This window comes from Thalia democratica, chromosome 9, assembly GCF_965202585.1.
Source record: "Thalia democratica chromosome 9, ktThaDemo2.hap1.1, whole genome shotgun sequence".
Taxonomy (NCBI): domain Eukaryota; kingdom Metazoa; phylum Chordata; class Thaliacea; order Salpida; family Salpidae; genus Thalia; species Thalia democratica.
The window spans coordinates 10753234-10777187 of NC_139173.1; the positions used below are offsets into that span (position 1 = coordinate 10753234).

The 23954-nt window shown below is 25.3% G+C and overlaps 1 protein-coding gene across 2 annotated transcripts in view; it reads right to left on the reverse strand.

Annotated features, from left to right (window-relative positions):
• Nucleotides 1-23954, reverse strand: part of LOC145844725 (uncharacterized) — a 42335-nt gene that overhangs the window by 16793 nt on the left and 1588 nt on the right. Inside the window, exons 2-21 of one of the 2 annotated variants that reach the window (XM_082952144.1) lie at nt 23348-23476; nt 22715-22831; nt 20129-20239; nt 19436-19561; nt 19140-19310; nt 18599-18733; nt 17569-17682; nt 16061-16153; nt 12971-13072; nt 12521-12632; nt 11799-11932; nt 10517-11461; nt 10137-10271; nt 8731-8838; nt 5236-5332; nt 5056-5111; nt 4759-4868; nt 4022-4096; nt 2711-2885; nt 2419-2538 (exon numbers count right to left, since the gene is read on the reverse strand). In XM_082952144.1, coding sequence (XP_082808270.1) covers nt 2419-2538; nt 2711-2885; nt 4022-4096; nt 4759-4868; nt 5056-5111; nt 5236-5332; nt 8731-8838; nt 10137-10271; nt 10517-11461; nt 11799-11932; nt 12521-12632; nt 12971-13072; nt 16061-16153; nt 17569-17682; nt 18599-18733; nt 19140-19310; nt 19436-19561; nt 20129-20239; nt 22715-22831; nt 23348-23476 — 3165 coding nt within the window. The remainder of the gene's footprint in view (nt 1-2418; nt 2539-2710; nt 2886-4021; nt 4097-4758; nt 4869-5055; nt 5112-5235; nt 5333-8730; nt 8839-10136; nt 10272-10516; nt 11462-11798; nt 11933-12520; nt 12633-12970; nt 13073-16060; nt 16154-17568; nt 17683-18598; nt 18734-19139; nt 19311-19435; nt 19562-20128; nt 20240-22714; nt 22832-23347; nt 23477-23954) is intronic. The other variant, XM_082952145.1, reaches the window with a different exon arrangement.

Below are 23954 nucleotides of genomic sequence, written 5' to 3' on the forward strand. Positions count from 1 at the left end.
AAAGAAACTGTGTCAAATAGTACAAAAATATTTAAAAGATGCTATAAAGTTACTTTAAATGTGTTTTTTAATAAAAAAAATTTTGATGATGACAAAAAATCTTATTTATATGATAGAATTTTTGTGTCTAATTGAAATTTTAGTACTAAAAATGTTAAAATTCTTAAAAATTCCAGATTTTTTGATCATAATTCCAGGTTTTTACAGGTTATTTTTGCCTAAATTGTCGAATTCCAGGTTTTTCAAGGTTTGCGGGTAAAGTGGCAACCCTTGAAGTTTGATATGTAAAAAAAAAGCACATAAGTTGTTTAAAATAGGTGAAAGCATATTAAGATAATTATTTTATTTGCTTATTAGTATTTCTTAAAATGCTAAAATTTCTACTTTACATCTGGTGTAGTTGATATATTTCAACTTAAAGATATTAATAAAAAACATTACTTATTTGTATCATACTCAAAAAAAAAGTTTTTAATACTAATTTATTTCGCAGTACTACTTAAAAATGCAACAAATATTTTAAAAGTTATAAAAAGTTGTCTGTAAAGGATAAAAGTTTACTTAAGGTCTATATATAACTCTATACTGTTCATGGTTGCCACTGATCAAGCTGAGAAAAATTTCCTGACTTTTCCTGACTTTATCCTGACTTTTTACCAAAATTTTCCTGACTTTTTAAAATCAAACTCTAAATTAAATTTATTCTAAAACACATAATCTAACTTTTGAAACTATACAAAGCTTTCAATCTAATTTTAATACAGGTTAAAAACAACAGTTTTTTGCTGAATTGTATCATCAAACTTCCAGTACATCACTTAAACCATCTTTGTATGGTTGATGTTTGTAATAAACAGCTCTATTAGCAAAACACTTGTATTATTACCTTATAAACACAGCTTGTCTAAAAAAAGACACAATTTTTTAGCATTTCCTAGCATAAATGTATCTAGATTAACAAACGACATATAAGGAACTTTTACAATCAAAACCTTGAATTAATAACGAACTTTCACAACTAAAATCTTAAAACAATAACAAATTTTTACAGTTGAAATCTTAAAACAATAAAGAACACATTTTTTTAGAATTTCCTAGCATAAATGTATCTAAATAAACGAAACGACATATAAGGAACTTTTACAATTAAAACCTTTAATCAATAAGGAACTTTCAAAACTCAAACCTTAAAACAATAATGAACTTTTACAGTTAAAACATTAAAATAAAAAAGAATTTAATCAAATACTGTTTTTTTAAATGTATGTACTAAAATTTATTTTCTCCGTTTATTTATTAACTCTTCAACTAATGAAGATATGGTTTCCTTCATCTGAACTGCATTCTGCTTCATTTTCTTGGCAGTTAAAATCATTTGCCTCATTTTATTTAAATCGCTCTCATCTGCTTCCCCTACACTTGTTGAAGAGAATCTTTTCTTTAAATCAAGCCACAACTTGTGGGCTTCATTTCTTTTCTTTTGGCACTCATTTATTTTTACTTTCATTTATAAAATATTTCCTCTTATCATTTAGTATAAAATTTGTAACAAATAAATATACTCTTATTTACTTTAAAAACTTAAGTTACTCTACAAAAAATACAAATAATAAGTAAACTTAATCTTGGCATATAGCTCTCTTATAAATTATTTTATAAATTTAAACAACTTTGAAAAAATTATAAAGAAGTAAAGTATACACATTAACTTGTTACATAAAATACTAAACTAACAACTTAGTTATAAAAACTCAATTATTTACTTAAACAAAAAACACTTTGATTCTAAAATAATGCTAGATAAATTTTTGTGTATATATCACAGTTTCACTATGGAAGTAACAATCAGATTTCCTTGCTACAGATCATTAATACTAAAAAGCTTACAAAATATGCTTGTTCAAGTAGGGTACTTGTTCAAATGTTAATAGAAATTTTTGCAGTTTAGTAAAGTATATTTTACTAATTTATACCAGGTGAAGGCATTGGAAATAAAATTAAATATATTTGTAAATTTATAGGAAAATTTTGAAATTTTTTTCTGACTTTAAAGGACTTTTAATTAATTTTTACCATTTGAAAGCTTTGGAAAACAAGGAGTTTTGTAAATTTTAACTGACAAAATCTGACCTTTTTTTTTAATTTTATCAAATTTCCTGACTTTTCCTGACTTTTTTTCAAAACCCCCCGTTTTTTCCTGACTTTTCCTGACTTTTGTCATTTTTTTTTAATTTTTCCTGACTTTTCCTGATTTCCTGACTTTTCCTGACCGAGTGCTACCCTGACTGTTATAAGTTTGTCTAACTAATTCTATCAAAAAAGTAGACTGAATTAATCTAAATTTTATAAGATTTAACTAAGTCTTCTTCAAGAATTATCAATAAATAAGAAGTTTTAAATATTTCTAAATTTTCTAACCTCATCAGACAAATGACTGTTTTCATTTTTTGCTTTTTCAATTTTTTTGTTAAGATGAGGTATCTTCTGCTGATACTTAACTTTTTCGTCGTTTGCAAAAGCCAACTCATCCATGCTTTCCTGTAATTTTATAATTCAAAAAAAATTATAAAAACAATTAGCTAAAAAAAGTACATTACCAGAAAATTTGTTATTAAAAATTTAAAATAAGTTTTATAACTTTTTAAATAAAACCACACTTCAACAAAACTTTAATAGAACTTCATTTAAACAATAAAATACTTCATCAAACCTGTAATTTCGTTTCGAACGAGATAATTTTCTCTTCTGCGGAGCGCAGTCTGTTGGTAAATTCTTCCGATATCTGGTGATCGTGTTTGTGGGATTCGCGAGCCTGCGACAATCTCCGCTGAAGTTCAGATACTTGGTGGCTCAAGCGAGCACAGTCCTCCTGCTTCTCTTCCAACCTGAAAAATAAATATTGATACAAAGGGACAAGTGTTTAGAAAGAAGTCTACTTTTTTTATAGGAATAGCAATTTTATTTAACTTGCGTGATTTTGCTTAATTGAGTAAACTAAATACATAGCCAAGTACTTAAATTTTACAAAGATTTAAATAGAGATAATATACTATAAAAAAAGATGACTTAAGAATTTTTTTTTAGAAAAATATGTATGTAATACATATGTAAAATATTACATTGCTGCAAGCAAAACCTTAAATTAGATTTGATTTTACCAAAAATAACTTATTATCTACAAAAAAAAGTAATTATAATAAACTTATATCAAATTATTTTAAATTAATATGTATTAACAACCCAAAAAAAAAAATTGATAACATATGTAAAAAAATTAAGAAGAATTTATTTAAAATAATAAAGGTTTTATTTTTAATTTAATTACTTTAAACTTTTTAAATAGTTTTTGCTTCTTTATATTGATCAAAAAAATATTCCTATGCTGCTCTTTGTTTGTATTATTAGAATTTAAAGTTAAGAAAATGACTTTTAGTTTTATTTAGTAAATTTATACTCCAGCTTTGAAAATCTCTAGTTTAAAAAACAATTTTAAAATAAAGTTTATTAACATTAAAAGCAATAATACTTTTTTAGTGAAATCTTTTAGTCCCAAGAACTATACAAAACAATAATTTTTGTAAAAAAAGTTAGTATAAGTTGTTTCTATACTGAAACTGTTTACAGAATATTTAAAATTAGCCAACCATGAGGACTAATGAATAGCGATTACTTTGTATGTTAAGACAAAATATTTTGAATAAAGCAAAGGACACATAAATTTTTGGATAATGAAAAGTTAAGATTGCAAACAGTTTCTTAATATAACATATTTTTTAGCTTTTTTGTTACTTAAAGTTGCTAAGCAGTTTTTGTCAAAAGACTTAAACAACAAATCGTCAAATATTTAAAGACTTTAAAAAATTAAAATCTTAGTGCTTTATGGACTAACTAACATTTAATTCAAATAAAATATAACGTGTTAAATTATTCTAAAATGTACTAAGTCTGATATTGTTTGCAATCATAAACAAGCTAAATACTAAAAAAAAATATTAGCTACTACACGCAAGAAACTGTATACCTTTTAGAAACGCTGTTTAGACTAGAAGATTGTTTTTCAAACGACTCACATAAATCAGACTTCTCTTCATTTAATCTAAAAAAATTAAAATATTTCAAAAAATGTACTTAAATTTTTATCTAATAATATAATTATATTATTCCGACTTAAAAAAACAATACTTATTCAAACAAGTAATTTTGTACCAGTAGTAACGAATATTATAACATGGTTGCTAAGGTTTTTTTGTAAATTTCTTCCAGGTTTATAAAAAACATGTTTTTTAATTCATACGAACATTTTTTTCTTTATGATAAATTTTTCGTATCTAATCGAATTTTTGTAACTTTACATAAATATTAGAGAATAAATTAAAGTTCCAGGTTTTTTAGTGATTATCGTTTGAAATTCCAGTTTTTTTTTTAATTTCCTAAATTACAAGTTTATCCAGGTTTTATTTTCCTAAACTATCAAATTGCTTATTTCCAGGACTCCAGGTTTTTTTGGCAAACCTGTAATAAAAAAAGCATTGAAGTTAGTTTAGTAAAAAAGTACTTATTACTTAAAAATCTTGGTAAAACAAATAACTAAGAAATTAATTACAGTATAGTAACTTTAATTAAATTATAATAGTATTTTAAATAAACAATTAAACTTTTTTTTTTTTCTTAAAAAAAATTAAAAGCATTCAAAGATTTAATAAGATAACAAAATTTAAAACACTCTAACTACCTTATGTATTAGTTAAAAAATCAAACCTTTGTATATCAGTGTTAAGCCTTCCTACCAGCATCATGTTTTCAGCCAACTGATTTTCTTGTTCGTGGGCCAACTCTTCAAGTTGAGTTTGCAAATACTCTATTGTTTGCTGCAAAAATACTTTAAAGTTAAATAAATTTAAATTTAAAAATAAGTAGGTACTTTGATTATTTGTGATAAGTAAGCTACTGGGAAGCATTGAATCTACTAGTAAAAAAAAGAAGATAAAATAAAGTTTTAGCTGTGCATAAAAATGTTAACTTAATAAAGGTTGTTCTAATTAGATAAAACCATACCTGTTTTGCATCACCGTCTAGGAAAGAACTTTCAGAAAACATTTCCAACTCGCTATCTAAAATAAAAAATATATACAAAAAAAAAAGCAAAAACATTTGAATTCAACAAACCAAAAGTACTAAAAAGCCCTTTAAATATTTAATTTTTTTTACTAAAAGTATAAAATATAAAAAACAAACTGCTATTATTAGCGTTGATGTTGTCTTGAATTTTTTCCATCGACTTTTTCAACTTGTTTTCGGTTTCTACTAGCTTGCTTTCAACTTCGACGTTATGCTACAAAATTGTTTAATGATTACTAAAAAGCATATAAACAAACATTGCCGCTGATTTAATAAAATTCTAATGCTTAAACAAAGTTTATTTTATGTAATGTTGTTAGTTGGTTGTAAGTAAAGGCATTGTAGAATTAATTTACTTTAGGTAAAAATAAATAAATACGCATATCTTCATGCTAAAAAATACAAGTCTGCGGGCTTCTTTAAAAACAAACTAAAAGTTAATTAAAATAACTAGGTATTACTAGTATTTTTCATGCAAAATATTTTACTTGGAAAACAAATATTTTGTTTACTTAAAAATAAAGAGCAAAATCTCGACGATAACTTAGATGCATACAATAGAACACATTTCCAATAAATTAAAAGAAAACATATATACAAAAACACATCTTATTTTTATCACCTGTCAATTGTACATTTATAACAAACTGTAACTAAAACGAACTTTAAAACTAAAAAAGTTTTTATTAAAGAAATTTTGCAGCAGATATCGCTTAATTAACTAAATAGCTTAAATTTTGTTAAGCGTATCTACAATTTCAATTAAAGTATAAACTTTTAAATAAAGATAAGTTACACCAGTTTAATTAAGCAGAATAGACGAAGAGTAAACATATTTTTTATTTAATACTATGAATTATCACATGAAGCATCTTTAATTAAGTTTTTTTTCAGGTCATAACTTTTGTTATATAACCTTAAACTAACATCATTATAAATTTATATTTTGTGGAAACTTTTTTTTTGTATATCTAGTGTTTTTACAATAAGTTTTTTTGGTACTGAGTACTATAAAGCTTCTTGAATAAAATCTGGAACTGTGTCACTTTTTTAACATATAGTAACGTCAGTTTCAATAAAGTAAGTATTTTGAAAAATTGTAGCTTTAACAACAAAATGTAGAAATAGCTATAGTAAGTTCGAAAAAAAATATTTATGAAAATTTATAATTAAATTGCTTCTTATAAGATGTCTGACAGAAAAATTTTACAATCTATAAGTCAATAATCTGTAATATATAGTTCTATGTAAAACTATTTAATAAATACCTTTAAAACTTTTTTATAAAAAAAAAACGGTTTTGAAATAATTTTAACGAAACGTGTTCTACGTTTTATATATCTTCAAAAAAAATTTCATTAAAATATTTTTTTTTAATTAATTCATATACAATAAAAAAAAAAAGAAAAAAAAAGAGTATTTTAAAAGTTCAAAAACAGCCAAAAAGTTGAAACTGCATATATTTTCGGCTTTTTTATTATTTTTGTTTGAAGTACTTTCGATGTTTCTTCAGCAAACATAAATTAACTGCTTGGACAAAATATTTTCATGGAAAAAAAGTTTTAAATACAAAATATGGTAGCAATAAAAATAAATTTTAAGCAGGTTAAAAGTTTAAATTCTAATAAAAATCTTAATTATACTTTAGAATGAAAAAAAAAACAACTATTGTTGGTGTGTGTTTTAATAACTACTTTTTAAGTATAAAACAAAACAAATTACCTTTAGTTGTAGAATTTTTGCTTTAACGTAAAAAATATTTTGCAGTGTATAGCTAAAAAGTTTTGGAAATTATTGAAGATCTTTTACAAAACTTCATTAAAAAATTACATGTTAATTAGTAATATCATTTTGTTTATATTTATTGTTGACTGCAATTTATTTGTCAATTTATAAACAAAAACAACATCTCTATGACTTTTAGTGATGTTTATAGATGTTATAAAAACTATCAAAATAATTAATTTAAAAGTTTTTAATAAAGTTTTTACTAGGAAAATTTTCACAAACTAGCTAAATATTGAGGATGAGCAAAGACGAAAATTTGTAAATTTTTTGACATGTATTTAGTTATCTACAAATGCAAAATCAGGACAAAAAACAGTTGACATTCTACGGTGATTTGAGGAACTAAAATATTATAGTATTATTACTGTAAACTGCATATAAAAACACTAAGGGAGTAATTTCATTCAATTGTTCTACAAAAACTTTGCTCAACTTGATCATAAAAAAAAACTTTAAAACAAATAAGTTAAAAACATAATGGTGTGAACTAAAAAACTATCATCAAAATTAATAGAAATAAAGTAGAACATTAAACAGAAATTTTTGCTTAAAAATATTTCTAAACTTATAAAAAAACTTTCTATGTTATTTAGCTTCAAAGCAATTATTTTTTAAAGCAAGCTAACAAAAAAAAATAAACACAAATTTCAATTATTAAAATAGACTACTAGTTATATACTCTTACAATAAAACCAAGTTTAATTTAAAAATTTGCTTTTTTAATAGTCATACTTTAATTGTTAGAACAAACCTAAAATTTAGAGGCTAAAAAAGTAATTGAAAATATAGATAATACAGTAAAACTTCTACGAAATTTTAGAAAAATAAATTAGTTGCACATAATATCTTAAACTTAAGTTTGAGAAGTTTATTTTAAAACAATCAAACTATTGTGATTTAAATGTTCAACTTCTTTTTTGGTATAAAAGTTATTTTTATAGGAAAAGTTAAACAAAAGCTTATGATTGATATACATACAAATTGTTCTGTATAAATGATATGATAAACGTTGACGTTTAATTAAAAATAAGCATTTTAGTAAACAATAGTATTATAAACGATGAATAACCAGTGTTTTGAAAAGCGTGCAAGAGCAAGCTACTATAAACGAGAAATTAAGTGAGTGGTGAGTAAACAAGACAAAAAAGCATACATTTAGTTTAACTTTACTAATATAGTATAATTTTCGGTTTTTTAAAATAATAATTGAATTTAAATTGACTTAAATATAAGGTGTTAGAAGCTTATATAGTAGTGTGAGATGTCTAGCCTGATCATTTTTTGTTAGCAGGTCACCGTATTTGGTTGAATTGTTTTACGTGTTTTTTGTTTCAAAACTTTTCGGCTTATTCTTATTATACTTTTAAACTTTTAACTTAGTTAGATACAAGCTTAAAATAATTGAACTAAGCTAAATGTTAAATCAATTTGTTTATCATAGACTCCTGTAATAATAATAACACCTTTAACCCTGATCCTAGACAAGGCGTTAAAAGGTATCCGTGGTGTGCGACTCGATAACCGAAAGGTTTTTCGTGCACCAGGTCTTAGTACCAAATACTTTAAGCGCTTTTTTTGTCGTTCAATAAACTATATGTTTAAAAACTCAATTTTACCTTAAACTGATATATACACGAAAAATGGCTTTCAACAGATTTGCAATACATACTTACATTAGTCGTAAATAAAAGACATTAATCATGCATACACAAGTTAAACAGTTTTCATCAAGACCAGTTTATAAACATGCCGTCTGAGAAACAAAAATATTATTACAGTTCATCAGTCTTGTTAATTTTACATTCAGGTAGCATTCCTACACACCTTTATCAACTCCATAATGGTTTGAACAAAATTTCCGTTCTGATTATTAAGAAAGACATCACCACTATTGAATAAAAACAACCCGTTTTCATTTATTACATCTTCCAACTAAATATGAAAAATGTGTGACTATAAAAAAAGTTTCCACACAAACTAATTTTGTAATAAGAATTTAAAACTCTTGGAGTCCTTTTAGACTAGTTTCAAGTTTTTCATCTAGATGAATACTGAAACTTAAGCTTGAAAACTTACAAATTAAAAAACAAACAATGTTGATTTCACCTTACCGTAAGTTTAAATTATGATATATGTTTATTTGTTATATAGCTTATAACTTATTCGAGTAAATTTTTAATTAAAAAAAGTAAAAACTAACATAAAAAATCAGACTTCGAAAACAACGTGAATGGCTTCAAAAAAAAAAAAACTAACTAGCGGACCCTCAACATATTTAAAACTAATACTTTTTAAGCAAGTTTTATCTATATTTGTTTTGTTTACAGTCTTTTAAAAAGCTAATAAATTAAAAATTTATTTTTAAAAAGGTACCTATCGAATAAGTTTTATAACAAACGCAGTATTTTAGTTAGTTTCCTAATGTTGTTTCTTTTACTCTTTTTTATTTTAAATATAATCTATAGTGCAATAAAAACTTTATACAAGCTTGCTGACAATAAAGTCGTATATTATATCAGTTTAAATATAAAAAAAATATTATGATGGTTAATCAAAGTGTTCTGTTGAAGTATTAAACAATTACTGACAAATTTTTATTAAACCTAATAAGTTACCATTTACTTTTAAGTTGATGATTTTTGATAGCGTTGAAGTTTACACAATATTTAAGATATTTTTAATGAAAATAGGAAGTTTTTCTAAAAACTTTAATCTTATATCTAAACATAAATCAATTTTATCACTTTTTGTTACTTTTAATTTTCGTCAGTACTAATTGGTCTTGCCTTAGAACATTTACTAATTGAACAAAATTAACTATTTCGAGATTTTTGATTACAAAAAATTTCAACTAATCTAGTAAGACTATTTTACAGGGTACCAGAAAAAAGAAAAAACCATCTTTTCACGACAAAAAGTTCTTACCTAAAACTTTATGAGTTAGGTATATAAAAAAAAAACTACATAAAATTATTTTATTAAGTAATATAGGCAACTTTATGTAGTTCTGCAAAAACTAAACGGTGAAATGAATTACTTTTAACACTGCATTGAAACTTAAGTATCATTTTATTAATTATAAATATACTTTGAAACTAACTACAAGCTCTAAACTGATATCAATTAATATTTATATATCAGAGATATTTTTAATCTAACAAAATAAGTTGTTATTTAATTAAAAAAAAAAAGCTTTTTAAGTTTGTTAAAATTAAAGAACTTGCATTAACCTGTTCAAACTGGTTCTGAATCTCATCAGCTCTTTTTAATTTTTCCTTCACATTTTCCTGACAATCGCTGAAGAAACCGCCTTCTTTCGAAAAACTCGCTAGCTTATCCCGCAATCTTACGTTTTCATTCTCAATCTTTGCAAACAAAAATCAGCTTTTATTCTCAGTTAGTATATAAAAAAGTTAAATAAAATATGTACTTGTAAACTAAAATTTTTACAAGACAAAGTCTTCATAAAATTTTCAATCAAACGGACACCATTACACACTGACGAGTCAACTTTTGTGATAAACTTATGACAAACAAGAACCTACATTTTTTAACAAAATAAATAGAGTATTGTGTGTAAATAAATATATCGAGTAGAAAAACAAAATACCATTGAGTGAGCTTGCACTTTTTGCTGGACTTTGCTCTGGAGGCTGGCAATCTCAGCAGTGCTCACCGCCAGATGAGACTTTAGCTCGTTGACGATCTTATCGCTTTTCCCGCGCTTTTTACGAGCTTCTCGCAATTTTTCATCGGCTGCCCGCAAATTTTCAGCGAGCTTTTCAATTTCCAATTTGTCCTTCTTGTTCAAATCTTGCAGTTTTTTGTTTTCTTCAGACGCTTCTTTCAGTTCGCTTTCCGCTTTCATACTAAGTTCTTTGTATTTTTCCATCTGATGCTTGATATCTTCCTTTTCGCTTTGTATCTTGGCACGGACGCATTCGAGCTCATCGCACGCTCCGTTGATTTTCACCTCGGCCTCCTTCCTGCAAATTTCCAGCTCTTCCTCGTGCTTGGCCACCGCTTCGTTCAACTTCCACGCTGATTCGTCGCAGCTGGCTTCGGAAGCCGCCAACTTCGCCTTTGCGTCGTCGCAATCCCGCACCGCTTTCTCCACCTTTTCTTTAAGCTCCTCGTGCTTCGCCGTTCGCTCTCTGACCTCCGCGCTTTTCTCTTCCATCTTTCGATTGAGTGACGTCACTAAATCTTGTTTTTGCTCGACGAATGACGTCATCAGTTCCGAGCTGACGTCGAGCTGGTGACGCAAAGTTTCGACGAGCTCGAGCGCGCTCTCGTCGCGGTCGGGAGAAAATATAGGGAACTTGTGATGCGGCGCTTTCGATTGGTTGTCGCCCACTTCGTTTCCCTCTTCTGGTTGGCTGAAGTTCTTGTTGAAGACCTGCTGGGAGGCGAGTAGGGCGCGAACGACGTTTTTTACTTGCGCCGTTTCCCGCCGGCTGCCATCCAAATCAATCTGCGTTGCTTTGTAGGAAGTTTGCAGTTTTTCGTTGGCTTCCTCGCTTTTCCTCAGCTCTTCGGTCTGGCATTCGAGCACCTAATCATTTAAACTCTATTTTAATCAAAGTTATTTTTTAAAAATCAAAACTTATTTACTTTCTTTTGGTATTAAAGTAAGAAAAATATCCATTTGAGTAAACTGATATTGAATATAAAATTAATACTTTACAGCAGGGTTTCCCAAAGTCACTTTCATAATCACCTCTTTAGGTAAAAAAGTCGCTCCTTAACTAGTTAATTACATTTTTACTTTTCAGTACTACTCGTAGTACCCTGATAGCCAAAATATCCCCCAGGGATTGATATTAAATAAATACGTCTTTGAGAAACCCTGCTATCCAGCTTTAAACTATTTTTTTGTGAAAATTACAAACTTTGGTTTGATGATTTAGTTGATCGAGGATGGTTTGTAGCCTCACTTTAAATTTTTGTTCATCCGACACGAATAAGGAGGTTGTTTGTGAAGACACATCTGAAACCGGTGGACTGTTTGGGACTTCAATCGAATCTTTTATAAATTATAAACTTATAAAGCTGTTATCAGGATTATTTAAAGTTAACATTAGTCTATTTATTTTAAGTTGAACAGTATGATAAAACCTTACAACTAAGATAGACTTATAAACAGTGTTTAAGTTTCTTATAAAATATAGTATGCTAAATTATCAATGTGATTTGATACTAAGCTTAATTTAAGCTGTACAAAACATATATTATCTGTATTTTTTACTTTCAAACATAAATAAGACTAAGTTTATTCAATACTATACTGTTCAAGTTAAAAATATAAAAAGATAAATATATGTTTATCAAATAACAAAAAAAATAAAATTTATATTTTATTTAAATCTGTTATAGTTTTTTTTCTATTACAGTTCTTTAGTTTTAATTAAACTCTTATTGAGTATCATTATACAAATTGTTTAAGAGTTTATTTACAACTGAAGAACTCTAATAGAGCGAAACATTGCTTTGAAAGAGATTCTTTGAAACAAATTGTTTGTATTTATTTCCTTGAATCCAAGTTGAAATCTCTAACTGTTACACTTAAATACAAAAGTACACAGTGCATATTTTAATAAGAAATTGAAATTACTATTATGTTTATTTTCATCAAGTTTCAGCCGAGCACTCTCAACTTCCAGCTTCAAACTTTCTACTTGACTCCATGCATATTGGTTCTTGGTTGATAGAATTTCTATTTCTTCCTTTAAATTGTATTACTTATTTTTAAAACTTTAATCGAACTATATTTGTGTAAATAAACTTGTATATATTTGTACTTCTATTTCGATGGGCTTGAAGTAGAAAAACAAGACTTAAGCTTATGTCAAATATTAGCTAGAAGCCAATTTATAAATGTTTCACAAATAAGTTTAATAAAATATATTAAAATAATATTTAACTAACACATAATTTTAAGACAATATAAAATATACTTAATAAGAGTCTCAAAATATAAAAAATACATTAAACTATGAATTACACAACCTTTTCACCACTTCTAAAAATATTCTGAGACAAAAAACTTAATAATTAAACTAACCGTAAGCGCTGCATTTTCTGCAACTTGAAGATCTTTCTCAACTTGAAGCTGGTCGATCTCTCTCTTCGATCTCACTAAATAGCTCGTATCTTCACTGTTGTCCTGATTAAACATTTTTTATAAACATTTTCTTTTTATAACAAAAAAAGCACTAGACTGCACCGTACGTCCACCAAAAAAATTCTGCGATCTGGCCCTTATTAAGACCTGTCAGACAGACAAAGTCCCGAACTTTGCGTGATTTGTTTTTGATGGTCGTACAGTAAAGTCCAGTGCTCATTGTATGAAGGACAAAACATTTTAGCTTTGCTAAACATAGCTGGAGATTGCTACCAATCCAACAAAAAAAAATTATTTCAGTTTCTACACATAAGAAAACAAGCCTAACTAACTTATTCTATTGTCAGAAGGGTTTTTGCTGAATTCAAATACCATTTGCTGCATAAAATAACTATGTTTTTGTGTTTTAAACAATTTCTATAATTTAAGCTTTTCGAACTGTATCTTTAATGAATAACAACTTGGTAATCAACTATTCTTCAAAAGTGTTATATACAATATAACTTTTGATAAAAACTTGAAGATAGATTTCTAGAAACTTTAAGTATATAAATTTAACAAAGTGAAAAATATAGTTATTTTAAGTTGCAAATGGTCTTTGATTAACTTATAGTTTATTAAAAAGTTTATTGAAAAAGTCAAAAAATTATTAAAAAGACTTCTTATTTGTAAAAAAAATTATTGTATATGTCAAGCGTAATATAATTATGTTTAATAAAACTCGCGCTTGTTATAATATCTAATAGGTTATATTGTGAAAACTTTTACATATAACACAAACATGCATACTTCAGGGTTGTCAAAAGTTATTATTCTTAATTTCTCAAAATTTTATAAATTTCTTTTAGGTTTTTTAAATTCAACTTTTTTTAGTTATTTTTAGTATGAAATAAAGTTAAAGGTTTCAATCTATCCTAAATAGTATAACAATATTGAAAAGATACTGTAATGCTACATTAAATGTGTTTTATAAAAAATAAAATTCTAAATGATACAAAAAAACTTGTTACAATAGATTTTTTGTACCTACTCGAAATTTCATCATTTTACATACAAAAATTGTGTCCAGGTTTTTTGGCAAATCTAAAGCTAAAGAGTAGTTCTATTTAAGTTTTTCTTGACTTCTTATTTTAAAGTTCATCAAATTATAAATAAATTATAGTCGCAATAAAATTTAGATGCTGATCAAATTAATTTTTGTTTTCCTAACATAAGTTTTTAAACAAGCTACTATGAAAAAGCAAACAAACTAGCTTAAACTACTTGGAAACAAACAAAAATTAACAATTATAGTTGAAACAAACAAAATTATGAATGATAAGGAGTTTTTTAAAATTTATAGAAATTAAATATTTTTTAATTCATTTTTAAAGTATTTATTTATTTATGTTTTAAACTAAAAAAAATTATATATACTTATATTTAGGTTTCTAAAGTGTTAATTTTTAGTTTCAGTGCTTAAAATATTTACACACTAAATTTTAAAATAGTTAAACTGTTTGTAAACTTTCTTCTCAATATTTCAGTTTTTCTGGTATAATTTGCAGCTTTAAATTTTCAATTAACAAACAATTTTTATATTTGAGATATTTTCAAAGTATTGTCGTGAAGTATTGGTATATAAAAATGAATAACTTTTAATTCAAACTAATGCAAAAAAAAATTATGATAAAAATAGCCTATTATACTGTTGGGCTCAACAAGGAACGTGTTGTTCTATAGAAAAAGTAAAAAGGAGAATGCAAAGAAAACTTGATCGAAGAAAACCAGTTTATCAAGAAAAAATATTTTAAACATTATTCTATTTAAGCTTTGTAACCTTTAGCTGCATAAAACCGAAGTATATAAGGTTATTGTTGTTTATTTAAATTTATCAGTATTTTAAAACAAATTATAATTTATTTCCATTTCATATGGAAAGTTAAAGTTTATCGTTCTGAAATTAAAAGAATCGTATAATTTTTTACAAAACTTTTGGTAATGCAATGCATGCAATTTTTACAAAGATTTTATTTTTTTTAGAAGTACAAGTTTGTGTAGCTGTTTAATACTATAATAATTATGATAATAAATAGTAGTAAAAATTCCGTTCAAAAATCTTTAAAAAAATAATATTTAGTTATTGAAACTAAATTGCAAACTGTTGTTTAAAAAGAAATGTTATTATTTTTTACTAAACATAAATTACCATTTTTTAAGAGAAACGTCATTTGATAATTTGCGTTTAAATTTATGTACTCATAAACTAATTTGTAAAACTATAAGATAAAATATTAAAAAATAGTTTGAAAAATTGTTAGTTTCAACCATATTTAAATAAAAGAGAGTTAGTAAAATACAAAAAGATAGATAGAAACTAAAATGATTGAATTAAATAACTTTTTATAAAAACATATTGAATTAATTAAAATATTTTAACAATTAATACTTCATAACAAGTAAATTAAAAAATATATTGTTTGTATAAAAAAGCTAAAGCTGTGAAAGTACAATGAGTATGTTTCTTTATCTGTTAAACTTCGGTGGTTCCTAACTATTTATTATTATTTATTAATCTTAAAACTTAAGGAATTATAAGCAAAAGTAAAAAAAAAAGTTTTTGCTGTTAAAGAGATTACGACAATTAAAAAGAAAAAAAATTAAACATTTAAAAAAGGAGAACAATAATATTACAACAGTTAAAAATTTAGTTTTGAAGTAACCATCAAAACTAATTTTTTGAAATAGATAAATTCAATTTAATAACGATTGACTTGTGCACAGCAATCGATAGACGACAAGCATCAATTATTCAAACGGAAAACTTTATACCTTTCCGTTTGAGCTGACGTTGGAAAGCAAAATAAACAATTAAACTCGTATCTTTCGACCATAAGATAAATTTGTGAACTTTTATTTGTGATTGTCGGAAAATTGGTATGTTTCGATAAATTTTGAGTTATCAATAAAAATGAATTATTTAAGCTTTTGCAAAATATATAACGTAACAGTTTTATGATAACTACATAATATGAAAATGAGTTCACTAACATTGTCATCTTTCTTCAGAGTCTCACTGTGAGTGGGAAGAGTTAAATTTTCCCTCAAACTTTCCTGAAGTATTCTTATGGTGCTTTGCATTCCCTGCAAATTGTTATATAAGTTGTAGAAGTGTAAAATTATTTGTTTCTAACTTCAAAGTATTTATTAGTAACAAGACGTAAATATGCATATGTGCATTTTGCGTTGTAACTAAGTAAAAAATGCTTAATTACAATTTAAGAGAAACATTTATTCTAACTAAGAATTATCAAGTACATGAGATCAACAAGAGTAAATTACTTTAAAAATAGAATAATTTTTTCCAACTAAGTGTAAATTTACATATGACCTTAAAAACATAACTTTTTAAAGTTTTTAGATTTTCTTAAAAATCTTTAAGCTTAATAAAATAAATTATAAAAGCTAACAAATTGGTAAGTATGTAATCTTAATCTTATGTTTTAAAAGACCAATATTACATGTTCAACTATTTTATATGTTTATATACACAAATTCTTGTTGTGAAACACTAAATTAATAATATTTTCAAGTGTTACAAAAGTGTAGGAATTTTTTTATTAAGTAGTTCGTAAATGGACACTTAAATATCTTTAGAAAAATAGTTTAGACTAATTTCTAAGTACCTAAAAATAATGCATTTTTGCCAAAAATTTCCATAAAAAACTAAATAAAAAACTGATAAAATGGTCAGAAAATAAAGAATTTTTCCTAGATCCTTTGGAATACTTAAAGAGTTCAAAAATGATTTATTTTGGTTCTAGCAATATATTTATCGTTTCTAGCTAAATTTATTAAATTAGGGTTGCCACAGATCGAGCTGAAAAAAATTTCCTCAACCAAATTCTTAATAAAAACCAATTAAAAAATACATGACCAAAGACTTGAAAGATTTCAATTTATTCCAAAAATTCAACTAGACCCTTAAAAATTATTAATTGCAAAAGAAAATTTTTTAAGAAAATAACTTTAGTAAATACAGTTTTTAGTGATGATAAACTTTATTATTACGATATGTTCATATCAAATTTTCTGATTATTCCTGCCTTTTTTTCCAAAACCCCTTATTTTTTACTGACTTTTGTCTTTTTTTGTTTTTCCTGACTTTTACTGATTTTCCTGGCTGGCAAACACAATTAAAATTTACTTAACTAGTTGAGAAACAACAATGCATTATAACCTTAAACTGATTAATTTCATATATTTCTAAAAACAATTTTGTTTAAAAAGTTGAAAATAACACATGGAAAAAACACTAAGATACAACTAAGTATGGCAACACAAAGACTACAAGTCATATAAACTTTGTGTAAATAGATTTTATAGACGATTTTAAACACTATATTTCAATACTAAAGTTAGAAAACAAAGATTTTTCCCAAGAAGTAAGAGTAGTTTTTATCAAACAATTTTTTAATTAAAAATATTTTAAATAAAGGCAATCTAACCCGTTTAAAAGAATAACAGTTAATTAATAAAACCACAAGTGCAACTCAAACCTGAACTTCGTCATTTCTATCTGTTAGTTCTGATTGCAAGAGCAAAACAACTTTCTCCTTTCCGCTCAAAACTTCGTCCTGTTCATGCAGTTTTCTCTTCAGCGACTTTATCAGCTGTTGAATATTAAAAAATGAATCTTATGGGTCTAATTTAACTTTCAAGAAAGCAATTTTTCACAAATTAAAAAGTAAATAAATTTTGCTACCCTTAAAACAAGAAAGTACATACAAGTTGACTTTTCAAAAAATGTCAAGGTCATAAGAAGGTCCAAATTTATTTTTAAAATTATCACTGACTAATATTTGGTATAAACTAAATATATACTATTAAAAATTTTCAAAACTATTATTAGTTTTTGATACATAGTCAGTTTTGTAAAAAAAAAAACTGGAACAGTAATATGAATAAAAAATTTCATAAAGTGGTTCATTAGGCTTCTGAGGGCCATTTTAGCAAGTCAGGGAGCAATAAGGTGCAAATGGGGCTGTGATAAGTAAAAGGCCATAAGGCGGTAGTTAGGTACAATTCACGATAAATACAAAACTCACACTAGATTTTCCAGGGTTTGTTATCAGTGAGGGTGTCAACTTACTATTCTAAATATTCTAAAAAAAGGGAGTTTATCAAAATAAGTTTAAGAAACTCTGTAATAGACTAAAACTAAACCTAAGTGAATCTTTAAGAAATATTCGCATGGTTACAAAAATCTCAATGCATTAGTTTTTAAATAAAAACATTTATGTCAAAATTTTAAAAAACAATATCTATTTTTCTTTAAAAAGGGAAAACTTTACTTAGAATTAACTATTTTTTAACATATAAATAACTTATGTTATTTTATAAAGGGTGGACCGGAAAGTTTTAAAAATTAGGTTTAAAGGCGAAAAAAAAAGACATACAAAACGTATGTCTGCAAAATAATACATGTTTTAAAACACGGCCTTTAAAAAAAATTAACAACTAAATAAACTTTGCTGAAAAAAAATATTGTAAAACACAAAATTCTTCAATTATCAAACAAACAAAAACCTGTTCATTTAGAACTGCACTGTCTTGCAAGTCTTCCCAATTCGTATCTTTCTCTCTTTTGATTTGTAAAATTTGCTCTTCCTTCAAAGCAACAGTTTCTTCTTTGTCTCGTAATTTGCTTTCAAGTCTTTCAACCTAAAAATAATTATTTTTAATTTATATAAAATTCAGGCAAAGCGTTTCAGAATTCAGCTAAAAACTTGAGTAAAAGCAAAGTATATTGTGAAATTAATTTATATTTTTCCTAAAACAAATATAATATTTAAAAAATCTACAGAATCAGCTACAACTATAAATTAAACTTATAAGACAAAAAATATAATATTAAAAAAAATACAACATTTAATTATAACATTTTTATTGTACTTTTTTAACTAGAAACTTTATCATTCAAATTCATTGTTCAGAAAAACTATCAAATTTGTTTTAGTTTCATTTGATCGTCATAAAAATTTTAAGAAAAAACACGTGCCTCCAGAGTTAAGAAGTTAGTTTTTGCGAAACTTGTAAAAGCCGTAAAACCAATAAAAACCGAACTCACTTGCTTGTTGAGGTCTTCTACCAGCGAGCTGGTTGCCGACTCTCCTTCGAAATCCTCCATCATGCACCTGATCCTTTCCTCCTGATCAGTCAGCCTCTTTTCCAGGTGCCCAATCAGGTTCTGCTGGTTCTGTTCAGCCTCGATCAGGTGCTCCCGTTCTTCCTTGTATTTCTGAAAAATTGTTTTTTTAAAATTACAGTATAATTCAATAAAATAAATATTACTTTAAGATGTTTAGCTCACAAAAAATATTTGCTGAAGAAATTTTCTAACAATGATAAAAAGCAGCAAGTTACTTGTAACTCTTTAGAGACATTTTGAAAGCTGCTGTTTGAGTCGTCAACGGCCGACATCAAGTCTGCAATTTGCTGATCTTTTGACATGATTGCCGAGTACAAGTCTTTTACCACAGAGGAGTTTTCCTGAAAAAATTTTAATAGTTCTTATTTTAGCACGCACTGTTTGAACAGCATTATAATTTCAACTATTTTTTGTTTTGAACAATAAGGCCAAAAACATTTTCTTAAATAACTCAGTTTCAAAAAAAAAAAACTACATGCAGAATAAGTTCCACAGTTATAAAAATTAGAGTCATATGTGATTTTATTTAATTTTTGCTAGTTATATAATGGCTTTCTTTAAAGCAATTATCTAAAGAAAGTTCTTTTATAATTGGTAGATGTTAAGTTTAACAATAGGTTTAGAAAGATTACAAACTTACTCAGAAAATGTTTTCCTGTCTATAATAATTTAGAAAAACAAAAAATTAGTAAGTAACATGCTAAGTTTGGAAAATAAAATATATTTAGAATTCATAAAGTAAAAATAAGTTTACATCTAACTTTATACCAATTTGCACAAATAGGTTAATCTAAATGGTTTACTTACAGTAAAGAACTTAAAATTTACATATTTCAAAAGTAGGATAGTACTAAAAAACTATATCGAAAAAAAAATTGTCACCAAAGGTAAATTAACAACAAACTAACTGCCAGAGATGCAATGTCAATTCCTTGATTATTAGATACTTGATGGACATGCTGGTTTAAATCATTATAGCGCTGACTAAATTCTTCTTTGAGAAGCTCAAACTTTCTTTCCTGTATGTAGAATATTTTTTTTTAGTTAAATTTTTTTAAATAATGAAATCAAAGTGTTTAAAAACACATATAATTTTTTTCCCACAATATATTATATGATTACCCATAGAGTTTTATTTTACTTTTTGATATCTAGTATAAAAATAATGATTTTTTTTTGCTTTGCTTACATTTTAAGACCAATTTAATGGTCTTAAAACTTTTGTTGCTTTCACCTGTTTTACATCTTCACAAATCTCACTTTACTAATCTTAATGATCTTTTAGTGTCCTTTGTTATTTAGAGTAACAAGTTAAACTAAACAAAATAATGAAAAGAATAATGCTACACTTTCATAAATAATAAAATTATATACAACTTTGAAAAATTCATCATATTGCTTGTAACACTAGCTTTTAATCAAATTAGCTTTAATAAAACATAAAAAACTAGTGATCCACAAATCGAAAAACTAGGATCCATATTTATTTTTTCAAATAAAATCAAAAAAAAGTTTGTGGATCTAGTCAGGGTTGCCAAAAACTTTTGAATTTTTTTTCAGGTATTCTGAACACCTTTAAAGTTTTTCAAAAATCATGTTTTTTGGTTAACTTTTAGTAAAAAATAACATTTAAGGCAAAAAAAAAACGGTCTCAATTAGTATAAAAACATTTAAAAGATAATGTAAAGCTATTTCAAATATTTTCTAAAAAAAAGAACAACAAATTTTTTTGTTATCTTTTGATAGATTTTGCGTATCTTATAGAAATTTCATTACTTAACATGAAAAAATAGTTTAAAATTCCAGGTTTTTAGTGATTTTTGTTTGAATTTTATCAAATTCCAGGTTTTTCCAGTTTTTTTGCTTAAATTGACAAGTTCTACAATTTTCCCTCCAAACTCCAGGTTTTATGGCAACCCTTGTCTAGTGAATTTTTATTATATAAAAAAATTACTAAACTTAATTCTATCAATTAAGCTTTTTTATTTACAAAAACAAACCTTTTAGGAGTTTAAAATACTATTGTTTTAAAATGACACACAGTGCTTATTCACTTATCCGGACACGTTGGGCAAGATTTTCTGTAAACGTGTCCGGATAACTAAAAATCCGGATAACAACAAAAATCAATATTTTTATATAATAATATAACTGCTGCATATAATGCAATGCATAATAAAAGTGTTATGGTAAAAACAAATACACAGTAACTGTGAATAATATATAATAAAATGATAAATAATAAAAGAAATTTTTTAGGTTAATTTGTTTATTTTTTTAAGGTAGAAAAACATCAGACTTTCTAACCCTCTGCAACGATATACGTTTTTTGAGAGTCAAGCAAGTAAAATTCATCATTTGTAATATAATAGCTTTTGTAGTATAATAGAGTTAATAACTTTAGTAATACTGCTTGAATTTAAATCAAAAATAAAATAACTGTTATACATTCATTTTCTAAAAAAACACAGAATTTAATTACCTATAAAAAGAACTTTGAAAGTTTAAATAAAACACTAAAATTTATGTTTTAAATAACATTGTTTTTAAAATTTCTTAACTAAATTACTTTACATGCAAAGGTTTTGAATACTAAACTAGTTTTGAACAAAAATAGAATGTAATCTTTACAGTATTATTACGTCATAATGTTGAACAAAATTGTAGAATTTATAAAATCACTTAAATTTATTTTATAGCATTAAAGCTTAACTATTTGAATCATACAAAAATGTAAGTGTTTGATATTGAAATTTTTTTGAACTTTCTTGCGACCGAAACTGTCCAAATAAGTGAGCGTCCGAATAAGTGAATAAGCACTGTACTTGAAAGTAAATAATCGAAAAAAAAAAAAAAAAATTCATGCTTAGACTTCAGAAACCTAAAATTTGCTGAAAAGACCAGATCTGGTACATCACTTCAAACACTGAACTTTTAATGTCTTTCACTTAAAATAATTTCATAGTTGAAAAAAAGAATAATATTAAACCTATTACATACACTTTTAGTACTATCAATAACATCTTTAAAACTATGCTTAAACCCTAAAGCAAACTAAAAAGTGGCTTAATTTGATGCATTAAACTAAGTAAATATTATGGGAAATAAATTTGTGATAAATATAGCTATTATAAACACACATAAAAAAAAAATTAACGGTGAACAAAAGTATCATTGAAAAAATTTACAGCTTTAGGAATTGAAAGCTTTTTCATACAGTTTTAAATGTTTTTTGAAAAGTTGATTACTTCAAAACAAATATTTTAAGTTAAAAATTTTTACAAAACATAAAAATAAAAGAAAATGATGATTTTACTGACCTGTTGGCATGGCACTATTAAGCTAATAATACAATTTCAAACTTAAATAACCTTTATTTTTCGTACAGTTTTTAAACTTTAGAAACATGTTTTAAAGCTAGGACTAATTGAAGTAAAATTTATTGACACCAAGTCACTGCTACAATAAATTTATACCATTAAAAGTAAACTAACTTGATCTTTTAATGCCAGTCTTTTCTTTTCAAGAGTTTTCTCCTTTTCTTCAATATTCTTTTGTTGAAATAACAGTTTATTTTTAGAATTTTGTAAATCAGCAGTTTTTCTTGACACCTAAAAACATTCAAAACTTAAGTTAAAATCATTTATAACTGATGGTTAATAATTTAAAATTAATTTTGTCTTAAAACTAGCAAGATATTGTTTTTCTTAAACAAAAATTAACCTAAAACAACTCTAGCTGCATATTGAAAGTATTGACAAAAGTATTGCATTCTTGTTACAATATAGTAATATACAATTAAGCTGTTTACATTACAATTAATTGTTCACAAGATTGGTATACTTTTATGTCATTACATTTTTATTTATATTTCATATTAAATTTATTTAACTTTGCTTACAGCAACTTAAACTACTAAACCTCAAAAATGTACAAAGTTGTTTGAATATTTTTATGAAGTTCAAAAATACTTTACTTTTATTAAAAAAAACATTATTTACTTAAAATGATTAAGGAAGGAGAACTAAATTTAAAATCAAAAATACTTTATTATAGAGATGTTCAATTTATTATAGAAATGAGCTTGCATACTTTACTTTTAATAAAAACTTAATTTATTATCTCACTTGTAAGGTTGTATTCTGTTGAGATGTAGATTCACCTTTTTTGCTTTCATATGTGCGCTTCATTTTTGAAATTTTTGCATCTTTAGCTTTCAATTGCAACTTAGATTTTGAAAGTTTTGCTTCTGATTCCTACAAAAACATATTCTAAATAATATTAAGTAATTAATTATAAGTAACTAATAAGTTATATTAAATAAAATATAATAAATAATAAAAAATCTAAATTGATTTCAATAATAACTACAAAAGAGTCCTTACAATTTTAAACATTAAGCTTTTAAAAAAAAATAATAAACCAAACTTAAATTTTATTTTAGATAGTTAAAACTTCATTTTTAAGTATAAAAAAATATACAGTTCAATTTTATAAAAACAAAAATTTTTTGAAAATATAAAGTATACAAAAATAATATAAGTTTTTATTTAGGAAACTTATTCATTGATGTCACGCTAACTATTTTTAATTTAAAAATCATTGATCTCATTTTGATATCAAATTTATATTTTTAAAACTTTAATATTATACAAAAGTAGTTTTATTATTGGAGGACAGTTCTGATTTTTTGTTAAGTAAAGTAACTGTTTTGGATTGACTAAAATTAAAACA